Source organism: Mya arenaria, chromosome 9 (assembly GCF_026914265.1).
Source record: "Mya arenaria isolate MELC-2E11 chromosome 9, ASM2691426v1".
Taxonomy (NCBI): Eukaryota; Metazoa; Mollusca; class Bivalvia; order Myida; family Myidae; genus Mya; species Mya arenaria.
This window is the reverse complement of record NC_069130.1, coordinates 47,859,772-47,885,361: the sequence shown is the minus strand read 5'-3', so window position 1 is coordinate 47,885,361 and position 25,590 is coordinate 47,859,772. Positions and strand designations below refer to the sequence as shown.

General features: G+C 38.0%; 1 protein-coding gene across 2 annotated transcripts in view; it reads left to right on the top strand.

The window, feature by feature from the left end:
• Positions 1 to 24,892, top strand: part of LOC128203558 (uncharacterized) — a 31,695-nt gene extending 6,803 nt beyond the window's left edge. Inside the window, exons 1-5 of one of the 2 annotated variants that reach the window (XM_052905019.1) lie at positions 2,631 to 2,745; positions 10,358 to 10,943; positions 13,637 to 13,795; positions 18,292 to 18,349; positions 21,580 to 24,892. In XM_052905019.1, the coding sequence (XP_052760979.1) occupies positions 10,386 to 10,943; positions 13,637 to 13,795; positions 18,292 to 18,349; positions 21,580 to 23,846 (3,042 nt within the window). In that variant the 5' untranslated portion in view covers positions 2,631 to 2,745; positions 10,358 to 10,385 and the 3' untranslated portion in view covers positions 23,847 to 24,892. Of the gene's footprint in view, positions 1 to 2,630; positions 2,746 to 10,357; positions 10,944 to 13,636; positions 13,796 to 18,291; positions 18,350 to 21,579 lie in introns of those variants that run through there. The other variant, XM_052905018.1, reaches the window with a different exon arrangement.
• Positions 24,893 to 25,590: the final 698 nt, after the last annotated feature.

Sequence of the window (25,590 nt, the reverse complement as noted above, 5' to 3'; positions counted from 1 at the left end):
GGTAACTTAAACCTTACAAGTTTAAAACAGCACTTTTGACAATCTGACAATTGTGCTCAAGCCATGCTAAGGTGTTAATTTTGCTACAAACACTCATTACACGGTTCTAGCTTTGATCTATCAACAAGCGCTTTCATTAGGTTTTGCGAATTCACACCTTTTTGCCAAACACGTGAATTTTGACATATCACGTTCTCAAGCCTCAAGGTGTTGAGACTTTATGAGCCAATTTTAAATTCCACATTCGCTTTCAACTTTCCCCCTAATATTCGTCGCCTTTCTTTTTAAAAGCAAATGCGTACAACGCTTTTCTTAAAATCTATTCCCTATATATATATTAAACTATTAATATACCAAGAACAATACGAATAACATTGATAAAACGTACATATATATTAATAGTAAATATTGACCTGCAATGTACTATTGAACTGCATTGCATTAAGAAAATAATATTCAGACTTTAGATGTTTCTCTCATACATCGCGTACTCTTACTTGTTACCTTTGTGTAAATACAAGGTTTAATTTCTGGTTCACAGGAGCATTCCGTTTTGAACCAGAACGCCATTGGGGTTCAATACACATCGTATTATAGTCATCAGTGACAGCATGTTTCCAAATACTGACCGCACGATAAGAATCTGTCACAGCGGGGTGTCATTACAGACATGGACCAATATCTCACAATGACATGTCCATATCGATATTGAGACGAGTATTGCATGTATGTATTTAAATGGTATGCTTTATGATATAAAATCTTATGCGTTTATTCAGTAAGTACACTTTTCTAATATGACCAATGTTAAAATGATGTTGATGATTCGTATTTACGTGCAGTGATGGTATTTAAGTGAAATTGTATTATTTGCATTTCTTTCTTCACGAGATTGTGCAATGAAACATAGCAAGCGATCCCACAAAACTGTTGAGACACATACAAATCGTTATGATACACATAAGGACAATTGTATAATCAACTCCCGCTTGATACCAATTATTCACCTTTCTCGACACACAACTTGTTCACAATACACAATTATTATTTTTATTGACTAACTTATATAGCACCATTTTTATATACACGTTCAAAGGCGCTTTCAACGAACTAAACTGATAACTAATTACGAGCAATATCAATAAAAAAATAAGACAGCTATTAAACAATCAATGTACGACATACTAAAATAAGAAACTCAATAAAAATTTTTATGTGATATTGAACTACTAGTTTGAAGTTAAAACATTAGATATCAATATCTACGAAAACAAAATAACTCCAGCCCGTGTAAAGAACACAACTTCAGTGTATTGCTCTTTATCTTTATTATCGTCTGCTGTCTTATCAGATCTCACATTTGAGAGTCTTGCTGTGCAGTACCGTGCGGTGCCGTTCAATACAGTACAATTTTCATAAAAGAAATTGAATGAACAAAGCATGTTATTATACTTTGTTGATTTTGATTACGTTCAAGTCACCCCAACCCCCCTCCACCGACCCTCCTTCCCCTCTCAAACTACAACCAACTACGGCATACAGGCGATGACGCAATTAATTAATCAACCCTGGCGTACAAAACCTCGCATTACTTATGAACATAAAAAGGGTGCCGGGTTTAACTACCCCCCCCCCCCCCCCCCTCCACATACTACGTGTGGCATACAAGCGATGAACACAATGAATTAGATCATCCCGGCATACGAACCAAGTCGCATACTCTATTGTATGTACTTTTGAAAATATAAGGGGGTTCCGGGTTTTCGCCCCCACCACCTCATTTGACTCCCACTGCCCTCTCCAACCACGAACAACTACGTACGGCATACAAGCCATAAACACAATGCAGATTTGAAGCAACGGCGTTAGAACTTCCTCGCATACTCTTCTTTTGTATGAACTTATGTAAATGAAAGGGGGTCCCGGGTTTAAGTCACCACGACCCCCACCCTCACACCTCCTCCGGCTTCTCCAACCTCCAACAATTACCTCCTCGTATACTCTTCTTTTGTATGAACTTATGTTGATGAAAGGGGGTCCCGGGTTTTAGTCACCACAACCCCCACCCCCACCCCTCCTCCGACTTCTCCACCCCTCTCCAACCTCCAACAATTACCTCCTCGTATACTCTTCTTTTGTATGTACTTATGTAAATGAAAGGGGGTCCCGGGTTTTTAGTCACCACGACCCACCCCGACTTCTCCACCCTTCTCCATCCTCCAACAATTACGGCATTTAAGATTCGAACACAATAAAGTATTGAATCCGGGCGTATACAAGAAAACGATATATACCTATGAAAATTAAAGGGGATTTCGGTATTTACCAGGATTTCGGTAATTCCACCGACCGAGTTCAGTAAGGCGAGCGTTTACAAAACGCTCGCGAACGTTTTGTTTTGTATCTCTGTTGCAACGCAGTGCATGTACACGTTAAGCGGGAAAAACCAAACAGGAAATGTTCGCCGCAAACATTTTTACTGAACGCGTTGGAGTAACCTTTACATAGTCACAATTCATTGATCTGATTGGACAGATAAATAATTAAAACTCTTATGGGAGGCAAATGCAAAAGCAGTTTGGGAAAATATGCTAGTGTTTGATAACCAGTGTGGAGTATTAGGGTGGCGTTTTTTATTTACCTGGTAGTGTTGTGTCTGTTGACATTTTAAAGGAAGCGGCAACATTGAATTAACTTGAAAATCAACAACTGTACCTAAATTAATGCTGACATAAGGGATACGAGGTATTTGTTTATCTAAGTACAAACAGTCGTTCTATAATTACGTTATCATGATTATTAAATTGAATTGTGACATTCAAGACATGAAAAGACCACAGTGATTTGGAGGGAATGTGCTGAATTTTGACCTCTACAAAATTTGGTGCCATTTTACCTAAAATATATATTTTTTTCTTCAGATATATCAAAGGGGTCACTCATACCAACTATCTAGCATAAATAACTATGAATTACGGCACTTTTACAAAGTCAGAAAATCTCGATTTGTCTAAATAGAGTAAAGTGAAACAACTCCAATTTCATCGAAATGTGACAGCTAAGAAAAACATGCCTACTAAAGCACCCAAACGAAAAGTTGCAACAAAAACATGCAGCCAACATGCAGATAAACCTTCAATCTTTCAATTGCAACCACTATTCTCACCTGAACATGCATCTAGTTGGAGAAATTTGATAAAGTTTCTGAAAATATCCAAAAAAAATCTCAACACAGTTTTGCGTCGCATTAATGAAAATATATATTTTTTTTTAAATATTGTATTTTATAATACAATCAACCTTACTAATATTTCATCAATTACCTTTCATTATAAACGAATACAAAAGTCTTTACTTGTGAAATAATATGTGAATTTAAAAAAATAGCATACATGTTGTGACTACATTTCACTATTACTTCTTCCCCAAATTCGGCTATGAAGAAGTAATAGTGTAATGTAACCACAACATGTATGCTATTTTTTTTAAATTCACATATTATTTCCGGGCCGTTGTGTGAAAATTGGGTATGAAGGACACAAGGTCAACAGGGGCGGCTCCAGGATCATTGACGTTAGAGGGGAAGTAACTAAGGGGCGTAACGTTTTGACTTGCGCCTCTCCGTCAGAACCTATATTTATTTTGTTCAAATTGTTGGCGTGGGTGTGTGTGTGTGTGGGGGGGGGGGGGGTGCTCCCCCATGAAAAATTTAACAACTTCTATGCCACTATTCCAAAAGGTGCATTCTGGGCGTATTTCATTAGGTTTTTTTCTCAGGACTGTACTGAAATAAAAAGTAAACTTGTACGACTTTGGGGCGGGCGCCGGGTGCCCCCCCTTTCCTTGGGTCCGCTAGTGGTCAGTTGATGGCTTGTGATAGATTAAAAATCAACCTGGGCAGTCGACCTGCTGAATTCTGAAATCATGAAAGGACACACTTCTGTATTAACCCTAAGTGACATCAAATAAGGCCTAAAAAAATGGTTTGTTTCTGGTTTTTTTTTTTTTTTTCTGGCAGTCAACTTCAACATCTTCTTTTCTGCCATGTAACTCATCGAAAAGGTATTTTACAGGTTGTCCTTGTTCTACACACTTTATTTGTTTGAATCCCAATGCACAAGGAGTGCAAGGGTATACATTTACTGCAATCAGGCATGTTATTGTTAATTTCGTCACCATTCCGGTCAACTCAAGGGGCATTTTGTTGTCAGGAAAAAAGAACTAATGCACCGGTTGGAGCTGAAAAATATCTAGTTGTGAAATTTAGCAAATGGCATAAATTTCGGACAATTTTTTTGCGGATACCGGATTTTTTTGGCAAGTGATTTTTTTTGCAATAAAATATTTTGAGTCGGTGGCAAATAAATTGAGTCGGTCGGGTAACCAGAAACAAACCTTTTTTTTGTTTAGGCCTAAATAATGGGGGTTGGCTAGTTACTGATTCCGTATACCGTATTTATTTTTCGACTTAGGTTTAGTTCTTATTGAAAATGACACAATCACTGAGAAAATCCAAAGTTATGACATTGTAAATCAAGTGTTATCATCATATTATTATGGTAGAAACATGTTTCTTTTCATTACTCAAAATGATCGTGTTTGCCCTTTTTACAAAAATAATTAAAAGGTGTTTGTTATTTCGTGTTTTTCTGCCAAGGAAAGAATGAACAAAGGTGTTCACACATTTTTTACCTGGTGTCATGGCAACACTAACAGAAAAGTAGGTGTAGTCTGTTCTTTCCATAACAGGTATATTCCTGAATATAGCCGTAATTGACGTCATGTTTGCACGTAAAACAAAATTACGTCATTGACATTTGACGAATTCCTTGTTACATAATCTATTTTCATGATGTTTGAGTTAGAGTCATAATTACTTCCTTTATCAGAGTTTGGCTCCAAATATGACTTAAGTTAAAATTTACACAAAATTGATTCTAACTCAATTTTTGTTTGAAAACATCTGACATTAATATAGCTTGACAGTCTATCATGGAACATCAACCTAACAGGATACGCTTAGGACAGAGGTGCACTTTACACTATATGTATTTTTTTCTTTTTCGTATGAAAACAAAACGTTTTAACACCAATTCATTACTATAATGGTACACTCATTTGCCTCATGCCAAGATACACTTTATAAATTCTATGCTGCTGGGGGGGGGGAATAAAAATCCGTGTCATTTCGTGTGTAAATTAGACAATTGACTATATTGGTAATTTATTAAGTGGTCTCTGACCAACAGTGCCTGCAGCTAGATAAGCCCAAGTCAATCGGAACATCTCGGCCAGTATCCAAAAGGTGTACCCCGAAGCTTGCCGGAGATCGCCGAGTTGTTACGATTGACGCAAATGCGCTTGAAATTGTAACTTGCTGTGTTACGTATTTCTTTACTGGGATAGCGGCCGTAAATGTGAGGTTTTTTTTAAATTCAACTCTTTTTAGATTAGCATCACATGATAGGTGTAATCAGAGACATGAGGAAATGCAAAACCATATATATCTATTTAGTTTTATTGTTGAAATTCATGTTTCATTTTACGTATATTTTCATGATCCCGTTAGCTGTTAACTGCTTTTATACTTAACTGCTCAAGGCTTGAACGTCTTTTTTTCATCAAGACCTCTAAATAAACAGTTACTTATACAGGGTTCCCGCTGGCGATCGCCATTGTCGCCATTTGCGACAAAATCGCAAAAGTGGCGACAACTTTTCAAATTTGGCGAATTTATGGCGACAACGATTTTTTTCTAAAATATTTTCTTAAATGACGTAAGTGGTGACCATGCGGCCTGCATGATAATCGATTCTGTCACTGTCATAAATCAAGCGCATCTGCTGGTGCGACAACAAAAATTAATCCGATAATTAGGGCAAGCAGTCACGGCCCAGTCAACACCTCGCTAATTATTGCAGAATTTTATTGCTTTCACGGATAAACAATGACATCCTTTAACTGTTATGTCTCTTATTAGCAAACAATTTTAATATTTAGCTCAACAGCCTTGTTGTTGCATAATTATCGTGTTAGTTTTAAATATGCAAATCATAGAATTTTATGTTGTCGGAAAGTCACGTGATATGCAAATTTCGTAATGACGTTTACGCGCTAAAAATAGACTTGCTTTCGGTTTTGTCGCAATTGCTATAAATGCAGCATTCTAAGAGTTCAAAAAGTGTCAAAAAGATTAACAGAAATCAAATAAATAGGATTAAACCCCATTTGATAAGGCTCCTAATATGTTGGCTGGAGTAAAGAGTAGGTAGACAAATTTCTATTAGGAAAGTTATGGCCCTAGTTTGACAATGTATATTTCTTTGAGTTTCCATTTATTTTAAATTTATCTCATAATTTCACAAATGTATTCTTTTATTGTATGCAGGCATTAGACTGAAATCAACATATTGATGTTTATGTCACATTTTTTGCAATATTTTTTTATTTATATACTAGTCCATATATACAATGAATTTTGTCAACAGAATAACAATTTGCTATTAATATCTTGTGCTTCATGTACAACAAAATGTTATGTTTTTGCACGACAATGTGCTAATTAAATGCAATTTAAGGCTCTTAAAATGCTTAAACCCCATGAGCTTCAGGGGGCTTCGCCCCCACAAGGGCGCTGCCCTGGACCCGTAAGGGGGCCTATCGCGGCCCCCTTAACCCCCCGCGAAAAAGTGGCGACAACTTTTTAGAACCCAGGGGGAACCCTGCTTATAGATTTATATATACATACTGATTAAAGAGGGGAAACTAACAGTTTGATAATTTAAGGGCATTTATATAATATAAGGCTTAGAATAAGCAAAATACTTTCTGATGATATTGCATACTGGACTAATTACATGTTAACACATATCATATATGCCAAATGTGAGCTATTGGTCTTCCGTCCGTTCTCTTCCTGTTTCCTTCAATAAAAGGGCTTCCATGCAAATCTCCGGTTGCCATGACAACCGAAAGGAATTGATTGGAAAATCTTCTTAAAAACCGCTGGCCGAATTTCAATATAATTACACAGAAATGTTCCTTATGTGACCCTGTATCAAATTCCTCCACCCCTTGTTGATTCGTAAAAACTGTCCACCAGGGGACTGGGATACTTTCACGATATGTATATATTGTAAACTTTGAAAATCATCCAGCCCGATATAAATAAAAATCACATAAATCTTACTTAGCTATCACATGTTTCACATCACTAGTTCATCCCTTGCTGGCTCATTAAAGAAATGGCAACCTGGGCGGGGATACTCTTCACTATTATAAATATTAAGTCTAAATCTGGAACTAATAATAAATAATCCTACTTTCAGGTCTCAATGGAAATCTTTGAAAGCCTTCTCTTCAGACCCTTTTAACAAGATTTATTTTATTAATTTGAACAATCATTCAAGTTATCAACTTCAATCTTTTTCATGGTATCAATGTGTTTTTTACAAGTTTTATTATTCTTACTTAATAAATTTTGTAAGAGTTACGACCCTTTGAAATTTTGACAATTTTAGTAGATGAAGTAATCCATTATTGTTTAGTCAACAATTGTTGTTTTTTTCCATTTTCTGCTTTATTAATTATAGGTTAATTATCCCTCTGTTTCTCACCAAGATGTTTTTAAGATTCTTTGGTTTGCTTTCAAATTCAAATTCACATTATGATCTTTATAATAATGAACAATTTACTTTTTGCAGAATTTAAGGGGAAACCTACATACATTTAATACGCTTTGACTAGCGGATTCAGGGCGGAGGGCTTTTTTCAATATAAGAGATGAAATGTTATGAAATTCGCCCAAAATGCACCATTTCAGACAATATTTTTTTTTATTTCCTAGGGGCATGACCCCCCCCCCCCTCCAAACAACAACAACAACACTTTAAACTAAATACATTTATTTTCTTGGGGGAGAGGCGCAAGTACAAAGGGTACGTCCCTGAGTTAAACCCCCTCTAACGTCGAATCATGGACCCACCCCTTGCTACTTCTTTTTGTTTCTAACACCATCGCATTAATTATTTTAACATGTCACGTCAAAAAGTAGAGGGAGAGATTCTTTATTTCCTCCGATATGAAGGGACTTGACACATGATAATCATAATTGGATGACAGTATGTTTAAAATCTGCAGTACATTTATTTAAGAAAATTATCAGTCAGCGGTTATAGGGGCTGGACCAGTAGACAAAATATAGTAACGAAAACTAAGCTGGTTTAAGGGTTGTTAGTGTGTAATAAAAAAATGAAATAAAAAGCTAGGCAACTGCATCTCATTAAATTGATTATTTTGGTAAACACCATATTAATAACTGTGAACCATTACAAAGGTTATTACTTAAATAATTTATGCTTTATATTATGTAATAATTTTAACCTCGTAACGATTTCATCGTAGGGCCTAAAAAAAAATACATTTGGTTCGGGTTACCCGACCCTACCTACGGAATAGGCGCCGACCCTAACGTTTTTATAGTCAGTTTGAAAAAAAAAATGAAAACTAAAAAAAAAAAAAATTCTTTTTTTTTTTCTTTTCAATATGTAGTTTAAAACCTTAATTGCTTATATAGAAGATAACTTTAACACCATTCTCCAATGATGAAAATGACATTCTTATATAAAGCCTAATAAAAAAATAATATAATAAGCCTACCTACCCTACCTATTTTTGAAAAGGATGTAACCCTAACCAAACATTTTTTTTAGGCCTAGGAGATGTCTGTCCGAATACATGTATCATGCACATCATTTTATTCATTGTTTGACAAAATTGTGGTTACCATGGCAACATAAATAGTGAAAATGCTACTGAAACGCGATTTTTACATAACTAAAAAGTGTTTAAAAACTTGATATGTCGAAAGCTCCAGACGAAATGTGGTTGATATGACAACAAATAGAATAAATTTACATCACTTGAATAGGGTCGTATTATAACAGCAAAAATGACATCAAAGGATTATAAACCCTGCTTTTTATAGCACCTATGATATTTTGGCTTCTATGGCAGTGAATATACCAATCTCTTACCTGGATCTTTGCCCTGTAAAATGAAGTATTAAAACTTTGTTCATGTAATGTTATATGCGGATAGAGAGAAATAGGGATATTATGCAGGCCAATAATATTTTTAATTTACGTTGTGAGAAATGTGGCTGTTATTTCAACATTTTTTTAAATCTGCACTCTCGCAAATGGAACGTTTTGACAACTTTTTAAAAGTTTAGGTACAAAATATTACAATATATTTGATAAAAATACTTATCTCAGAAATAAATCTGTGTTAACTTCACGTTGAATTCTTGAAAGGCATCTGTAAATATCCATAGTGATCTGGATGGAATGAGCTGAATTTTGACCTTTACAAAATTTAGTGACATTTTACCTAAAATAACCTAAAATATATAAATGTTTTCTTCAGATTCATCAAAGGGGTCACTCATACCCCCTTATGTCTTTTAGGAGGCGTTAACATATATGGTGACGTCATCAAGTTCGTGTGAAACAGGAAATTGCAGTGCCACTCGTTTTTCGTTTTGTGCTTTGTAAAACAAAAATCGAAAAACGGAATTACTGAATCAATTTCTTGTCTTGATTTCCGTTAGTCAAATTGAATTAATGAAAAGAAAAAGCCTATGAATTTTGGTTTTCTATTCAGTCATTAGAAAAACGAAAATGATTTGAATGTTCCTTTTTCTTTTTTTACTTTCAATCATAAAAAAAACGAAATACGAAAAAACGGTATATTAAGGATAGCTTGTTTTTCAATTTTCGTTTTTCGTTTTACACTTTGTAAAACGAAAAACCAGAAAACTGTATAAATAAATAGTTTCCTTGTTTTGTATTCCGTGATTATAATTAAAAAAACGGAAAAGGAAAAACCTATCAATTTTGGTTTTCTCTTCAATCATTAGAAAAACGAAAAAGGATTTGAATACTCCTTTTTCGTTTTTTACTTTCAATTGTAAAAAAGCGAACAAACAGTATATACACGGACCAAACCAGTGATATAAGACTGCTGACAAAATCAGATCGCAGATTTCCATTGTTTAGTTAAAATGATGTTTTATGCGGGTTTTTTTAAACCGTTTAACTCTTAGTCATCAAACCTCAATTTTCAACGGAAATATGAATGTCTGCGATCTGATCTTTTGTCAGCAGTCTTATATCGCTTGTTTGCAGATATTTACGCAATAAATTGGCTCATTCAAAGACAATAATGAATAAGTTGCCAAAACAGTAAATTTGTGAGAGTCCAGCTCTTATTTATGCTAGTAATATCAAATTGTATAAGAATCTGAAGGGGACTATTGTAATGTACCTAATACTCAGTGACTTGTTTCTTTTACCAGGTATTGAATACAGTGTAATGGCAAAACAATGGCCTCTTATCGGGATTCGTTGAGGGAAAAGGAGGCCCAGAACTGGGTAAAGGCCGCCCTCGCCCTCAACATCACCAAGGAGGGTTTACAAATTTTTGTGGAGGAGGTGCTGACATGCGTTCACCAGGACATCTATAACAACGTTAGAACATCCAAGGGTCTTCCAGGCAGGACAACATGTGTACAATGTTTCACAGAGAACGTGTTGAAGTGCTCCACTCCTAAGATATGCACAAGTAAAAAAAACTGCAAATTTCATAACGGCCCTTCAAAACAGTATGTTCCTTGTCCAAATGGGATTTGTGAAGGCGTCCGTGATGAAATAGTTCAACATCACATGTTTTTGGGACCATCATGGAAGAACACGAACGCAGACAAATGGAGCACCATTCCCTGGGAGATAGCCAAGTGTTTTCTTCCTCCTGATGGCTACAAGACCGTGTCCTCCATCAAAGACAGTGACTTTAATGGTGTGATCAGCGTCATGATGAATTGCAAGGATTTCCAGAACAAGCTGTCATTTAACATTGCAACACAGGCAAATTTGTTAACAGAGGTAAACATATTAATCATACTATAATCATATTATGCGATTTCGATGACTTTTTAAAGCTGCACTCTCACAGATTGACAGTTTTGACTTTTATTTATTTTTTTGTCCCAGAATCAGCTTATTTGGGCATCAATACATTTACTAGTCATATAAGATAACTCACTAAAAAAACAGCAAAAAACCTCATTTTTTCTAAAAGCGTTACGAACATTTTTAGCCATAAAACATCAATTTTCGAACAAAAAAATATGAAAAAACCCCAGATCAGATCATTTGTCAGCAGACTTCAGTGTTCAAAGTGCCGAAGTCTAGGGACTTTGATTGAAATTTCAATGACAGTCAGGTTAGGAATGGAAGGACATCCATTAGTAGATGAGTAAGTGCGATGAATCTGAACTGAGACACCTCATGAAGAAGGCCTTTCGCTGCAGGTTCTGTAGTGGCATCAGCCTCTAGGCACATGACTAGAGCAGGGTAGGTCCTGTAGATTGCCCTCACAGCTGCCTCAAGACTCAGCCAGCGAACCGAGTGGACTTCAGCAAACTTCAACTGGGGGAGGTTCAGTACTGTCGTATGTCTCGGAGACGGTTCGAGCGCAGGGCAGAGTTGTGAAAGTACCTGAAGACTTTGGTGACCGTCCTTGAGAAGTCATTCATCTCTGGGATGAGTTTCGCAGTCTGACTGGTAGCGAGAGCAACTCTATGGGCAGCACAGTGGACACCTACAAGGACTGGTGAATAGTCTCTCAGAAGTTTAACGACACCACCCTTTTTCCCCCATCATCACACTTGCACCATCAGTGCTAATTCCAACCATGTTCTTGATGTCGATGCCTTTGGAACAGAGTTCTTCAACAACCAATTTAACAATGTTAATTGCATTCGCACTGCCAGATGAAATTTGCTTGTTTGCAATGAAAGTATAATCTAATCCGTTATCACTGATAGACTGTGCATACACAATCAGTCTCTTTCGATTGCTATTGTCAGTACTTTCATCAAGCACCATTGAAAATACTCCAGAGTTCTTAATGCACTTAATTTTGTCCTCAAGTATGATATCACTGATGGCATCTTGTAACTCAGTTACACTCTTGTTTGATGTGTAAGAGGGTGAGGGCCCATTCATGAGATGGCTGAGATCAGCACCTATGGCCCCGGCAAGCTGGAGGTGGTACTGAAATTCCTCCTTGAGGAGCTCCCGATTGGCGAGGTGGTAGGCAGTCTTAAGGAGCTTGACCGCTAGCTCGTCATCCTTGGACAGTTTGGCCAGTATGATTTTCTTCATGGGTTCCTGGGAACACAGAACTCCAAGGCGGCCTTGTGCTGAATTGCTGAAAATACACAAAATATTTCTTCAAAAATATTTCACAGTATCTCATCATTTTCAGCTGTCAAAATATTTTGGGCATGTATTACAACATGTTTAAAAATATATAAAACCAGACACCTTAAAATGAATACCACTTTGAATTGATTTATATGCGGACTAAGCAATGCATCTGTTGTTTTAATAAATACTTACACAAGCCATGTCTCTGATGATTGGTTGTTTTTGCTGGTTGGTCATGTCCACGGGCGTAGGCGTTGTCCAACTTAGCACCCATACAAACTTCGCAGTGCCATTTTTTATCTGCATCTTGTTTGTACCAACTGAAATTATTTTGATAATTTGACTTTTTGAATGATTTCTTATTTGAACTGTCGATCATGCCATCACTATCAACATCGTCAGCTTTACGTTTCAGGCCTGGGGAATCCCGCAGAAGCCACGTAGAAAGCATGATTACTATTAAACGGAATGCAAAATATCTCATATATACAGAATATTGATGTGAACCGTTTGAAGAAAAACTAATAATGGAAGCATTTCTGAAATAAAAAACAAACCTGGAACTGTGATTCGCACTTGCCCTTCTCGCTAACTTCGCGGTAATCACACCCAATTAAGTTCATTTGTCATCAGTGCACATCATTTAAACCGCTTTTGTTATAAAGTATAAATCCTAATTGGCACTTATACAAACATCGGCAAGTGTAAATATTAATCCCTTACAATTTTATTACATCGATGACGTAAGCGCATGTACACAAAGTCAATAGTGCAAACGTGTGCCTCGATTGAATAAAACAAGCGTTCTCATTGGCCGAAGTCAATGGAACATATTTACTAGGTTTAACACGATTGGCTGTTTGTCAATCGAGCTGACAGGCGGGAGGCGGAGTCGCTCTGATTTGACAAGCGTTAGTTCTTAGCGATATCGACTTTTTGAGCTTTGAAAAAGTTGGCGAAGTTGACTTCGCTTTGATCTTAGAAAATAGCGAAGTCGCCGTGGGCAGGGCGACTTAATCGCCTAAGTCGCCTGGTAGGATGAGCCCTGATAAGACTTATATCACTGGTTTCCAGAAAATAACGCAAACATTGGCTATTTCCCAGACAAAACCGTGGCCCAAATAGTCAATCTGTGAGAGTTCAGCTTTTAAGAATGTTCATAATAAGTGTAGAATGTTTCAGTATTCACTTGAAGTTGCTCTGATTATTTTGTACATTCGTTACTCTAATCCAAACAACCAAGAAGTCTTAAAGTGAATATATAGTTACTACATATTGCATGATAGTATGCATTTCAATTGTGCCATCTTCACCACAACTACAATCTATGTTAGTCAAAACTTATTTCAAACATTACATTTAAGGTTCGGGACATTGGTCGACGCGTACGCCATTCCCATGACCAGAGGGTCAAGAACACAGAACTAGTGGACTTTGTTTTCAAGCTACGCACCCTGCTGGAGGATAAGACTGAACTTGCAAACAGACCAGAGGCACAACACGCTGTGGAACAGCTTAAGAAGGTACAAATTTACATGATAGCGGACTAAACAGATTATACAGGTATGACTTTACAAGAGAGATGGCAAAATTGAACTAGCATACCGACCCCAGGCACAACAAGCCGCGAAACAGATTAAACAGGTATGACTTTACAAGATAGATGACACAACTGAACTAGCATACTGGCCCTAGGTACGACACGCCGTGGAACAGAATAAAAAGGTATGGCTTTCCATGATAGATGACACAACTGAACTAGCATACCGGTCCTAGGTACGACACGCGGTGGAACAGAATAAAATGGTATGGCTTTCCATGATAGATGACACAACTGAACTAGCATACCGGCCCTAGGTACGACATGCCATGAAACAAAATAAAAAGGTATGGCTTTCCATGATAGATGACACAACTGAACTAGCATACCGGCCCTAGGTACGACATGCCGTGGAACAGAATAAAAAGGTATGGCTTTCCATGATAGATGACACAACTGAACTAGCATACCGGCCCTAGGTACGACATGCCGTGGAACAGAATAAAAAGGTATGGCTTTCCATGATAGATGACACAACTGAACTAGTATTTCGACTCAAGGCACAATATCCCATGAAACAGATTAAATAGGTATGCTTGTACATGATAAAAACCACAACTGAACTAGCATACCGGCCCATAGCACCACACTCCGTGGAATAGTTTAAACAGGTATGACTTTACAAGATAGATGACAAAACTGAACTAGCATACCGGCCCATACGACATGCCGTGGAACAGATTAAACAGGTTTGACTGTATGCGATAGATGACACAGCTGAACCAGCATACCGATGTAAGGCACAACACGCCACAGAACAGGTATGAGAAAGGGTATAAGTTAACGTTTACTTGTTTGTATTAAATTCGTCGACACGTGTAGAAATACATAGTAATTTGCGGGAAGAGTACTTTTAAATTATAACGTGTGTACTATTTTTTGTGTAGTTCAGGTATGAGTATTAAAAATAATTTTATTATGCATGGTGAAACTTCGCAGACGACTTGACTGCCAACTTCTGCGCATGTGTGCACCCGGAATTGACTTATTATGTTATGTGACACAATTAAACTAGCATACCCTAAGCTCAAAAACGGTAGAAGTGCTTCAACAGGTATGAACTTATATCCTAGAGGACATAACGAAACTATCATACCGACTCGAGGGTGCGAGGCTGTGAAACAGCTGAAAAAAGGTATGATTGCAAGTGTCCTTTTTAGCTCGACTATTCGAAGAATAAGGAGAGCTATACTACTCACCCAAGCGTCGGCGTCACCCCTTGGTTAAGGTTTTGCGTGCAAGCACACATAGGTTAATATCTCAGCAACTGCTTGAGGTATTGCATTGAGACTTGATACAATGGTACTCAACCATCCAACCTACTTAATTTATGAAGTTAGATAACTCTAGTTTGCATTTAATGCCAATAATAGGCCTTTATTATTTGACTTAGAAATTCTGGTTACGGTTTTGCGTGCAAGCACACATAGGTTAATATTTAGCAACTGCTTGAGGTATTGCATTGAGACTTGATACAATGGTACTCAACCATCCAACCTACTTAATTTACGAAATAAGATAACTCTAGTTTGCATTTAATGCAAATAATTGCCCTTAATTATTGGACTCAGAAATACTGGTTAAGGTTTTGCATGTAAGCACACATAGGTTAATATCTCAGCAACTACTGGATGAATTGCATTGAGACTTTATAAAATGGTACTCAACCATCCAATCTACTTAAATAACCAAGTAAGATAACTCTAGTTTGCATTAAATTCAAATAATGGCCCCTTTTTATTCAACATAGAAATTCTGGTTAAGGTTTTGCATGTAACCACTTTTAAGTCAATGCTTCAGCAAATACATCATGTATTGCATTGAAACTTTACACACAGGCTCCCAACCATTTAACCTTCTTATTTAATCAAGTAAGATAACTCTATCTTTCACATTATATAATTTTTGCCCCTTTATTATGCTTCATAGAAATTCTGGTTAAGGTCTTGTTAGCACACATAGGATAATATCTCAGCAACTACTTAATGTATTGCATTGAGACTTTATACAATGGTAGACAACCACCTAACCTAATTGAATAATCAAGTTAGATAACTGTGTTTTGCAAATAATGGCCCTTTATTATTACGCTTAAAATTCTGGTTAAAATTTTGCATGTAACCACATTTATGTTAATATCTCCGCACATCATGTATTGCATTGAAATCTAATCTAACAGTGATCCATGCATGTTTCGCCAAAAATTTTCAATCCTTACACTGAAAAGCGGCGGAATAGTCGAGCGCGCTGTCTCTGTGACAGCTCTTGTTTTATATCAGATTCGATAAACTCGTGCAAAGATATTTCTGTACTCTTGTGTAAGAGGAGCGATTGGGAATTATATCGAGTGGACTACCTTTTGTGCGGATCAGGTATGCGTTTATTGAATACAATTTAGAATAGTATGGTTTGACCTCGTCACCGGACTTTAGACCCTACTTGACCTTGCACCTAATCAGATCAACGGACTTTAGTGTAGGTGGGGGGGGGTCCTATTTGACCTTTCACTTAATCAGATCACCGGACTTTAGTATGGGTGGGGGCCCTATTTGACCTTCCACTTAATTAGGTCACCGGACTTTAGTGTAGGTGGGGTTCCCTATTTGACTGTGCACCTAATCAGATCAACGGACTGAAGTGTAGGTGGGGCCCCTATTCGACCTTGCACTTAATAATATTAACGGACTTTACTGTAGGTGGGGGTCCCTATTTGACCTTCCACTTAATTAGATCACTGGACTTTAGTGAAGGTGCGGGTCCCTATTTGACCTTCCACTTAATTAGATCAACAAACTTTAGTGTAGGTCAGGGCCCTATTTGATCCACCTACAGACAAAGCGAAAACATTTTTTCCTTCACAGGACATTGCGACAGGTAAACACTGGAAGTAGGTGCGGGTCCCTATTTTACCTTGCACTTAATTAGATCAACGGACTTTAGTGTAAGTGGGCGTACCTATTTGACATTGCACCTAATTAGATCACCGGACTTTAGTGAAGGTGCGGGTCCTTATTTTACCTTGCACTTATTTAGATCAACTGACTTTAGTGTAGGTGCGGGTCCGTATTTGACCTTGCACCTGATTAGATCACGGGACTTTAGTGTAGATGAGGGTCCGTAATTGACTTTGCACCTGATTAGATCACAGGACTTTAGTGTAGGTGGGGGTCCGTAATTGACTTTGCACCTGATTAGATCACCGGACTTTAGTGTAGGTGGGGGTCCGTAATTGACTTTGCACCTGATTAGATCACCGGACTTTAGTGTAGGTGGGGGTCCGTAATTAACTTTGCACCTGATTAGATCACCGGACTTTAGTGTAGGTTGGGGTCCGTAATTAAATTTGCACCTGATTAGATCACTGGACTTTAGTGTAGGTGGGGGTCCATAATTGACTTTGCACCTGATTAGATCACCGGACTTTAGTGTACGTGGGGGTCCGTAATTGACTTTGCACCTGATTAGATCACCGGACTTTAGTGTAGGTGGGGGTCCGTAATTGACTTTGCACCTGATTAGATCACCGGACTTTAGTGTAGGTGGGGGTCCGTAATTGACTTTGCACCTGATTAGATCACGGGACTTTAGTGTAGGTGGGGGTCCGTAATTAACTTTGCACCTGATTAGATCACCGGACTTTAGTGTAGGTGGGGGTCCGTAATTAACTTTGCACCTGATTAGATCACCGGACTTTAGTGTAGGAGGGGTCCGTATTTGACCTTGCACCTGATTAGATCACCGGACTTTAGTGTAGGTGGGGGTCCGTATTTGACCTTGCACCTGATTAGATCACCGGACTTTAGTGTAGGTGGGGTCCGTATTTGACCTTGCACGTAATTAGATCACCGGACTTAAGTTTAGGTGGGGTCCCTATTTGACCATGTATCTAATTAGATCACATGACTTTAGTATAGGTGGGAATCCCTAATTGACCATGTACCTAATTACTAGTAGATCACCGGAATTAAGTGATGGTCGGGGACCCTATTTGACCTTGCATCTAATCAGACCAACGGACTTAAGTGGAGGTGGGAGTCCCTATTTGACCTTATTAGAAGCGAGGCCAAACCAAGGTTGCGTACCGATGGGTCACGACCCTTGACAGACCCATGACACAAATCGTCAACTGGTCTGAACCCTCCCACGTCTTAAACGTACGAAGTGGTGGCCTCGAAATTATTAAGTCGTGGCAACAACATGCAAGTCGTGGGAACGAGTAATTTAGTTGAGATCCCGAGGTAAAAAAATAGTTTTATTTACACATGTCACCTTTATGACAACGTACATACACTTTCTGATGTAGTAAAACTGTTTTCTGTTCAAATTTGTCTTTATAATATAAGTTTATAGTTCATATTATTTTGTAAAATAGCCTTTGCATTATTGGATGCTTAATGTCTTGATCTGTTTTGTTGACAGCTGCAAACAGACGATTTCAAGATCAGTGCTGAGAACGAAGGGGAGATATTGAAGGAAGGTAAGAGACGCTTTTGATCAAATTGACGTATATGGATATGGATGAAACTGTGTGTATGGTGGCTTATGTAATGAGCTAGCTTGGGGCTGTGATGAGTAGTAGGGTGTAGGTCACTGTTTCTAAGAAAGAAAAATGGTTTCCGCCCACTAACTTTCGTTATAACTTTCGTTGAGAAAGATAAGATAGTGTTGAAACTCTGCATTTCTAGCACACCGGATAGGCATTTCCGGTGACGTCAGCCGTGCTGGAATATAAGTATCATGTGTTTCCGGTACGGATAGAAAATCCGACCCGAGGGCACGCGCGTAAGCCGGTAACGAGGCTTTCCGAGTTATCGGACACGCAGCGTGCCCGAGGGTCGGAATTTTCGATCCGGACCGGAAACACATGATTATTTTTTTTTTGGCATATCTTAAATTATCAATTTGTGGAAAAATTGACGTAGAAAACGCACTTTTGTGCATTTCACCAAAGCGCGCGAATACTTATATATTTAATTGCGCTTTATTGAAATGGCATCATTTACTTTTCATATTCCATACAAGAAAAGAAATAAGAAGTGGCGCGTTGTTGCGCGTGACTCCTCTTACATGGGGTGTGTAAGACGGGTTTTTTTCCACCACTGGTCACATGACCGGAAACACACGTCCGGTGTGCAAGAAAATTCCATCTGGCACCCCTGTCATGCCAGATGAGTCACGCGCTGTGACGTAATACTTTCTATTTCTTTTATTTTACACTTAATGTAACTATAATTATGAGATTTCAATAGAATAGTGCGATAAACATAAACTTTACTAAAATATACCTTCAAAACAAAAAGTAACCCTTAAAAGACGTGATACTCAGAAACTTCTTGACGTATGCCGTGAATAAAACTTACTGCGCGTCATGCCGTGAGTAAACATCATCGCACGCCCTTTTTGGTAAAATGTACAAACATGCGCTTTTCCATGTATTTTTTCACAAAATATTGTAATTCAAGGTATGCTAGAAAAATGTCTATCATATGTGTCAGTTCCTCGGTTCCAGATCGAAAAATCCGACTCTCGGGCACGCTGCGCAGCCGGTAATCCGGCAAGCTTCGTTACCTGGCAACGCAGGTGCCATCGAGTCGGGTTTTTTTTCTATCCGGACGTGTGTTTCCGGTCATGTGACCGGTGCTGGAAAAACTCATCTAACACCCCCCATGTAAGATGAGTCACGCGCAACAACGCGCCATTTTTTCTATTCTTTTATTGTATGGTTTATGAAAAGTATAGTATGCAATTTCAATAAAGCGGAATCATAAATATAAGTATATAATACTTTTAATTAAAATTGAAAAGAAATAATCGTAAAAGCGCGATTTTTAAAGGAACTATTTGACGTCGATAGTGATTTAAAATGACTGCGCTTTATGAAGTCAGTACACGACGTCGCACGCGCTTTTTGCTGAAATGTACTAAAATACGTTTTCTACGTCAATTTTCCCACTAATTCATAATTTTAGGTATGCAAGTAAAAACATCAATCATGTTTTTCCGGTCCGGATCGAAAAATCCGACCCTCGTGCACGCTGCGTGACCGGTAACTCGGAAAGCCTCGTTACCGGCTTACGCGCCTGCTCTCGGGTCGGATTTTTCTATCCGTACCGGAAACACATGATAGATACTTATAAGAACGCATACAACTTTTAACTTATACAACCATTACACTATTGCTGCCTTTCTTCTTACCAAGCGTCTTGTGATATTTCTGCTTCTTATCACCTGTACCAAGCGTCTTTTGATATTTTTGCATACCGGACGTGTGTTTCCGGTTATGTCACCAGTGCTGGAAAACCCCGTCTTACACCTCCTATGTTAGATGAGTCACGCGCATCCACGTGTCACTTTTTATTTCTTTTATTGTTTGGTTTATGAAAAGTATATTTAACCATTTCAGTAAAGCGCAATCAAATATAAGTATGCAAGACTTTTGATTAAAATTGGAAATAAATAATTATAAAAAACGCGATTTTCAGAGTAACTAGTTGACATCAATAGTTATTTAAAATAATAGGTTGTCCGGTTAGCGCACTCGCTTCTCACCTAAGCGACCCGGGTTCGATTCCCGGCTTGGGCGCATGTGAGTTTGGTTTGTGGTCACCAAGCCGGACAAGTGAGTTTCCTCCGGGTTCTCCGGTTTCCTCCAAAACACAAGACCACACTCTCGCGTAATATCGTGCCAACGAGAGTGATTAATATAATGTTGTAATAACTTGTTTCACAATCGTTGTAAAATAAATATGTTTAAACTAAACTAAAATAATTGCGGTTTATGACGTCAGTAAACGATGTCGCACGCGCTGGTTCGTAAAATGTACATAAGTGCGTTTTCTATATCAATTTTACCACAATTTGATAATTTTAGATGTGCAAGAAAAAAATATCAATCATGTTTTTCCGGTCCGAATAGGAAAATCCGACCCTCGGGCACGTTGCGTGGCCGGTGACTCGGCAAGTCTCGTTACCAGTTTACGCGCGTGCCCCCGGGTCGGACTTTTCTATCCGTACCGGAAACTTGTGATATATACTTATAATGTTGCTTCTAATCGTCTTATGATAATGCTGCTACGTATATTCTGCAACAAGCGTCTTGTGATATTGCTGCTACTTATCTTCTGTACTAAGCGTCTTGTGATAATGCTACTTCTTATCTGATGAACTGAGCGTCTTGTGACAATGCTGCTTTTTATTGTCTGTAACAAGCGTCTTGTGATAATTATACTTCTTATCATCTGCAACAAGCGTCTTGTGATAATGCTGCTTCTTATCTTCTGTAACAAGCGTCTTGTAATAATTCTGCCTCTTATCTTATGTACCAAGCGTCTCGTAATAATGCTTTTACTTATCTTCTGGACCAAATGTCTTGGTAAAGGCTGCTACTTATCTTCTGTAACAAGCATCTTGTGAAAATGCTGCTTCTTATCTTTGGTCCCGGGCCTCTTGTTAAAGGCTGCTACTTATTTTTTGCAACAGACGTCATTTGATAATTCTGCTTCTAATCTTCTTAACAAGCGTCTGTTGATATTACTTATCGTCTGCATCAAGGGTCTTGTGATATTGCTTATTTTTATCTTTTGTACCGAGCGTCTTGTCACAAAACTAATTCCTGTTTTCTCACCTCTCTCAAGTGTTTTGTGATAATGCAAACGTATATGTTCTTATTTTTATGTTTTTAATGATATATCTTTACATTTACTCCAGGATTACGACTACGTTTGGCAAACCATTACCGAACCACGTTGGCCGACATGCCGATATCTCCCATTCTCGGAGAAAAGAACGCCAAACTCAGGAAATTCTACGTGGCACCAAAAATTGTGGAGAAAGATCATCGAAAAATAGGCAAAATTGACAACAAAGAAAGCGGTCAAAAAATTGCAAAATTTTCAGATGTTTTTATAAAAGAAATTCAGTTGCTCAGAAATGTTTTCCTTGTTGGAGAACCGGGCAATGGCAAATCTACATTCTCCGTAATGTGTGCCCTGGATTGGACTCACCAGTATTTACCAGCGGAGGAAAACGTCGGTATTAAAACAAGCTTTGCCGACCCAGAATTCTTCAAAGAGTTTGCATTTTTGTTTCATATCACCCTACGAGATTCAGGTAAAACGTGTGATCTAGCACAAATGATCAAGGATCAACTTATACGTAAAATCTACCACGAGAAGGATGCCGATGATGGTTACCGGCTATTACAGACGGTGCTGGAAAGTGAAACATGTTTAATCATAGCTGACGGCCTCGACGAATGGACCCATCCGGAAAACGTAAACTGTACCTGCAAAACTGAGGAAAAAGTCATCCCTTTCAGAAATTCGGCCAACAAGGCCACACTCCTCACGACAACGCGTCCCTGGCGAATGTCACAGTTTAGAGTGCAGGATTCAAAGATCGACAAATATCTTGAAATAGAAGGAGCAGCAGACACAGAGCAACTCGTGGAAAATATCATCAACATTCTTAATGAGGGAAATAAGGATGAAATGACACTAGAGGCTTTCATGAAAATGGTGTCAGCGAAAGGTCTTAAAGGATTATTGTCGGCACCTATCAGTATCACCCAGCTGGTGTGCCTCTGGTTCGAGGGCAAATCGTTAACCGATTCAAAGTGTGACATTTATGCTGGCGTGATAAACATGCTATCATGTAGACTAAAATGTATGCAAAGCGGGAATAACATTCCGGAAATTGAACTGCCATCTGTATTAAAGGAACACGAATGCTTCTTGCAAAATCCCATGGTTTACCTTGCGCTGGCAAAGTTAGCATACACAACTTTGTTTTCAGAGTGCAGAGATTCGTCTGTTGTCTTCAGCAACAAAACAGTCAACGCTTTGTTAAGCAGGGAGCAGGTTGAATTTGCATTGAAGTCAGGCTTACTCACTGAGAAGAAATCCAACTCTTTGATCAAGAGATCATCTCACTTTTCATTCTTTCATAAAACACTTCAAGAGTTTTTAGCGGCTCTTCATTTATGTTTAAATGAAAACGACTACAGTCAGCTATCAAACAAGTACGAACAAGATAATAAGGAAAATATCTTGGGAGATGTTTCTCAGACATTTATTTTCATATGTGGAATGAAGCCCGAGCTCGGTGTACAAATGTCTTCATGGATCAATAGTTCTAGACCACCATACCGACCATCAATCGACAGTGAAGAGGCTGAACTACTTCGGCACCTGATTCTCTCAGGACACCGTGAAGCCAAGGCGAACAACTATGGTGACATACCGCTCTATCTCGCACACTTCCTTATTCATAGTGACGCGGATTTCGTAGTGTTAAAAAAGCTGATGATGATAAACAAGGAACGTATTCAGTCACTATTCATCTATGAATGCAATGATCAAATTAATGTGGAAGAGCTGCAGGAGGTGATCACATCCTCCTCCGACTCCCTCAAAAAAGTGACACTGTGGAAAGGTAATGGGCAGTTTGACCTGTCCCAGTGTCACAGGCTGGAACATCTGCGTATAGTGGGACGCAATACAACACGTGTGCAGGTTGATCCAACACATATTACAACATGTGACTTATATAGTGTATCATCGAATGTTGAAATGTACATATTCAGATTATTTAAACACGATCAAAGGTGGAGTAAACTACAACGTGTTGAGTTAGGGGAAGTTAAGAATGTCCAGTTACTTGTGGATACACTACCAAGTCTCCCTCAGTTACAACGCCTTGAAATACTGAATACAGATCTAGGTGAGCTCCACCTCCTCCCTCCAGCCTCCATCACCGATATTAAACTTGTGCGTGTGAAAATGACAGCGGGGGCGGTGCGGAGTCTGATAGAGACGATGAAGAACATACCACACACCATTACATGCGACATGCACTCCTGCAAGGTGAAACCTGCCAGTGAGATGAAATACATCGTAGAACATATCAACAGTTCGCCGTCATTCGAGGTTCTCGGATTTGACGATACGAGTTATTTCAAATTCACCAAAATGTGAACAATAAGTTAAAAGTTCGCATCGATGATGGGAATTCATGTTTGATGAAAAACAGTGGGAAGTGTCATTCTATTTATAGAAATATATGTCACTTTTCCCGGAACTAATTATTATCAACCACTTTCTATGTGTATTTAATTAATTTGATTTATGTTGTGTATTTGCATGCATCCTGAGTCCTTAAAAAATTGTTTGGTTAGGGTTACATCCTTTTCAAAAATAGGTAGGGTAGGTAGGCTTTTTTTTTTTTTTATTTATCTTTTTTATTTGGCTTTATATAAGAATGTCATTTTCATCATTGGAGAATGTTGTTAAATCTTCTATATAAGCAATTAAGGTTTTAAACTACATATTGAAAAGCAAAAACAAAAAAAAAAACATTTTTTTTTTCATTTTTTTTTTTTTTTCATTTTTTTTTCAAACTGACTATAAAAACGGTAGGGTCGGCGCCTATTCCGTAGGTAGGGTCGGGTGACCCGAACCAAATGTATTTTTTTTAGGCCTAAAATAGATTTAACTGGACACAGCAATGTCGTTGTGGCAGACGTTATTAAATATATCTGATGGGGATGAAAACTTTCTTAATTATAACACAACAGTCCGTAATCAACACGTGCAATAGTCGGTTTAACTTGATCGACATTTTTATAAGAATCTCTTAATAAAGCAACTCATTTCCTAGTTTAAAGCGATATCATTTGATAAATGTTAGGTATTTACTTCGCTTATGGATTATGAATTAATGGGAAATATTTAGTTTTTTCTTTATTTACAATGGCATCCTTGCTCAGCTGTATTTTATATTCTGTATTAGAGGAGTATACCAATAACACGTTGACTTTTTATGTTTATTATCGATTACATAAATTGAACATTATTATGAAATCTACAAAATGATATTATGTATCAACAAATACTACAAAAGAAATAACCAAACATTGAGTAGATTTAGTAACCTAAATAATAGAATATATAATTGCCTATTATTTAACATATCACACAATTTGATTATAACTGAAGAATATATGATTAAACGTTGAAAATATTGTTTGATTTGTATTTAATACAATGAGGGTGAGGATGTGTTAGAATGATGATGATGATGATGATAATGATTGTGGTGATGGCGGTGGTGGTAACGACGACGATGATGATGATGATGATGATGGTGGTGGTTAATACGATGAGGATGAAAATGTGTTAGAATTATGAGTATAAGTATGATGATGATGACTACAACCACGACGCCGACGTCGATGATGATGATGATTATGATGATGATGATGATTCTGATGGTTGTGGTGGTGGTGGTGGTTGTGGTTGAGACGATGTCGATGATGATGATGATGATGCTGGTGATGGTTGTGGTTGAGACGATGACGACGACGTCGATGATGATGATGATGGCGGTAGCCGTGGTAACGACGGCTATGATGATGATGATGATGATGGTGGTTGTGGTGGTTAATACGATGAGTATGAAAATGTGTTAAAATGATGAGTATAAGTATGATGATGATGATGACTACAACCACGACGCCGACGTCGATGATGATGATGATTATGATGATGATTCTGATTCTGATGGTGGTGGTTGGGGTTGAGACGATGTCGATGATGATGATGATGGTGGTTGTGGTTGAGACGATGTCGACGACGTCGATGATGATGATGGTGGTAGCCGTGGTAACGACGGCGATGATGATGATGGTGATGGTGGTGGTTGTGGTGGTTAATACGATGA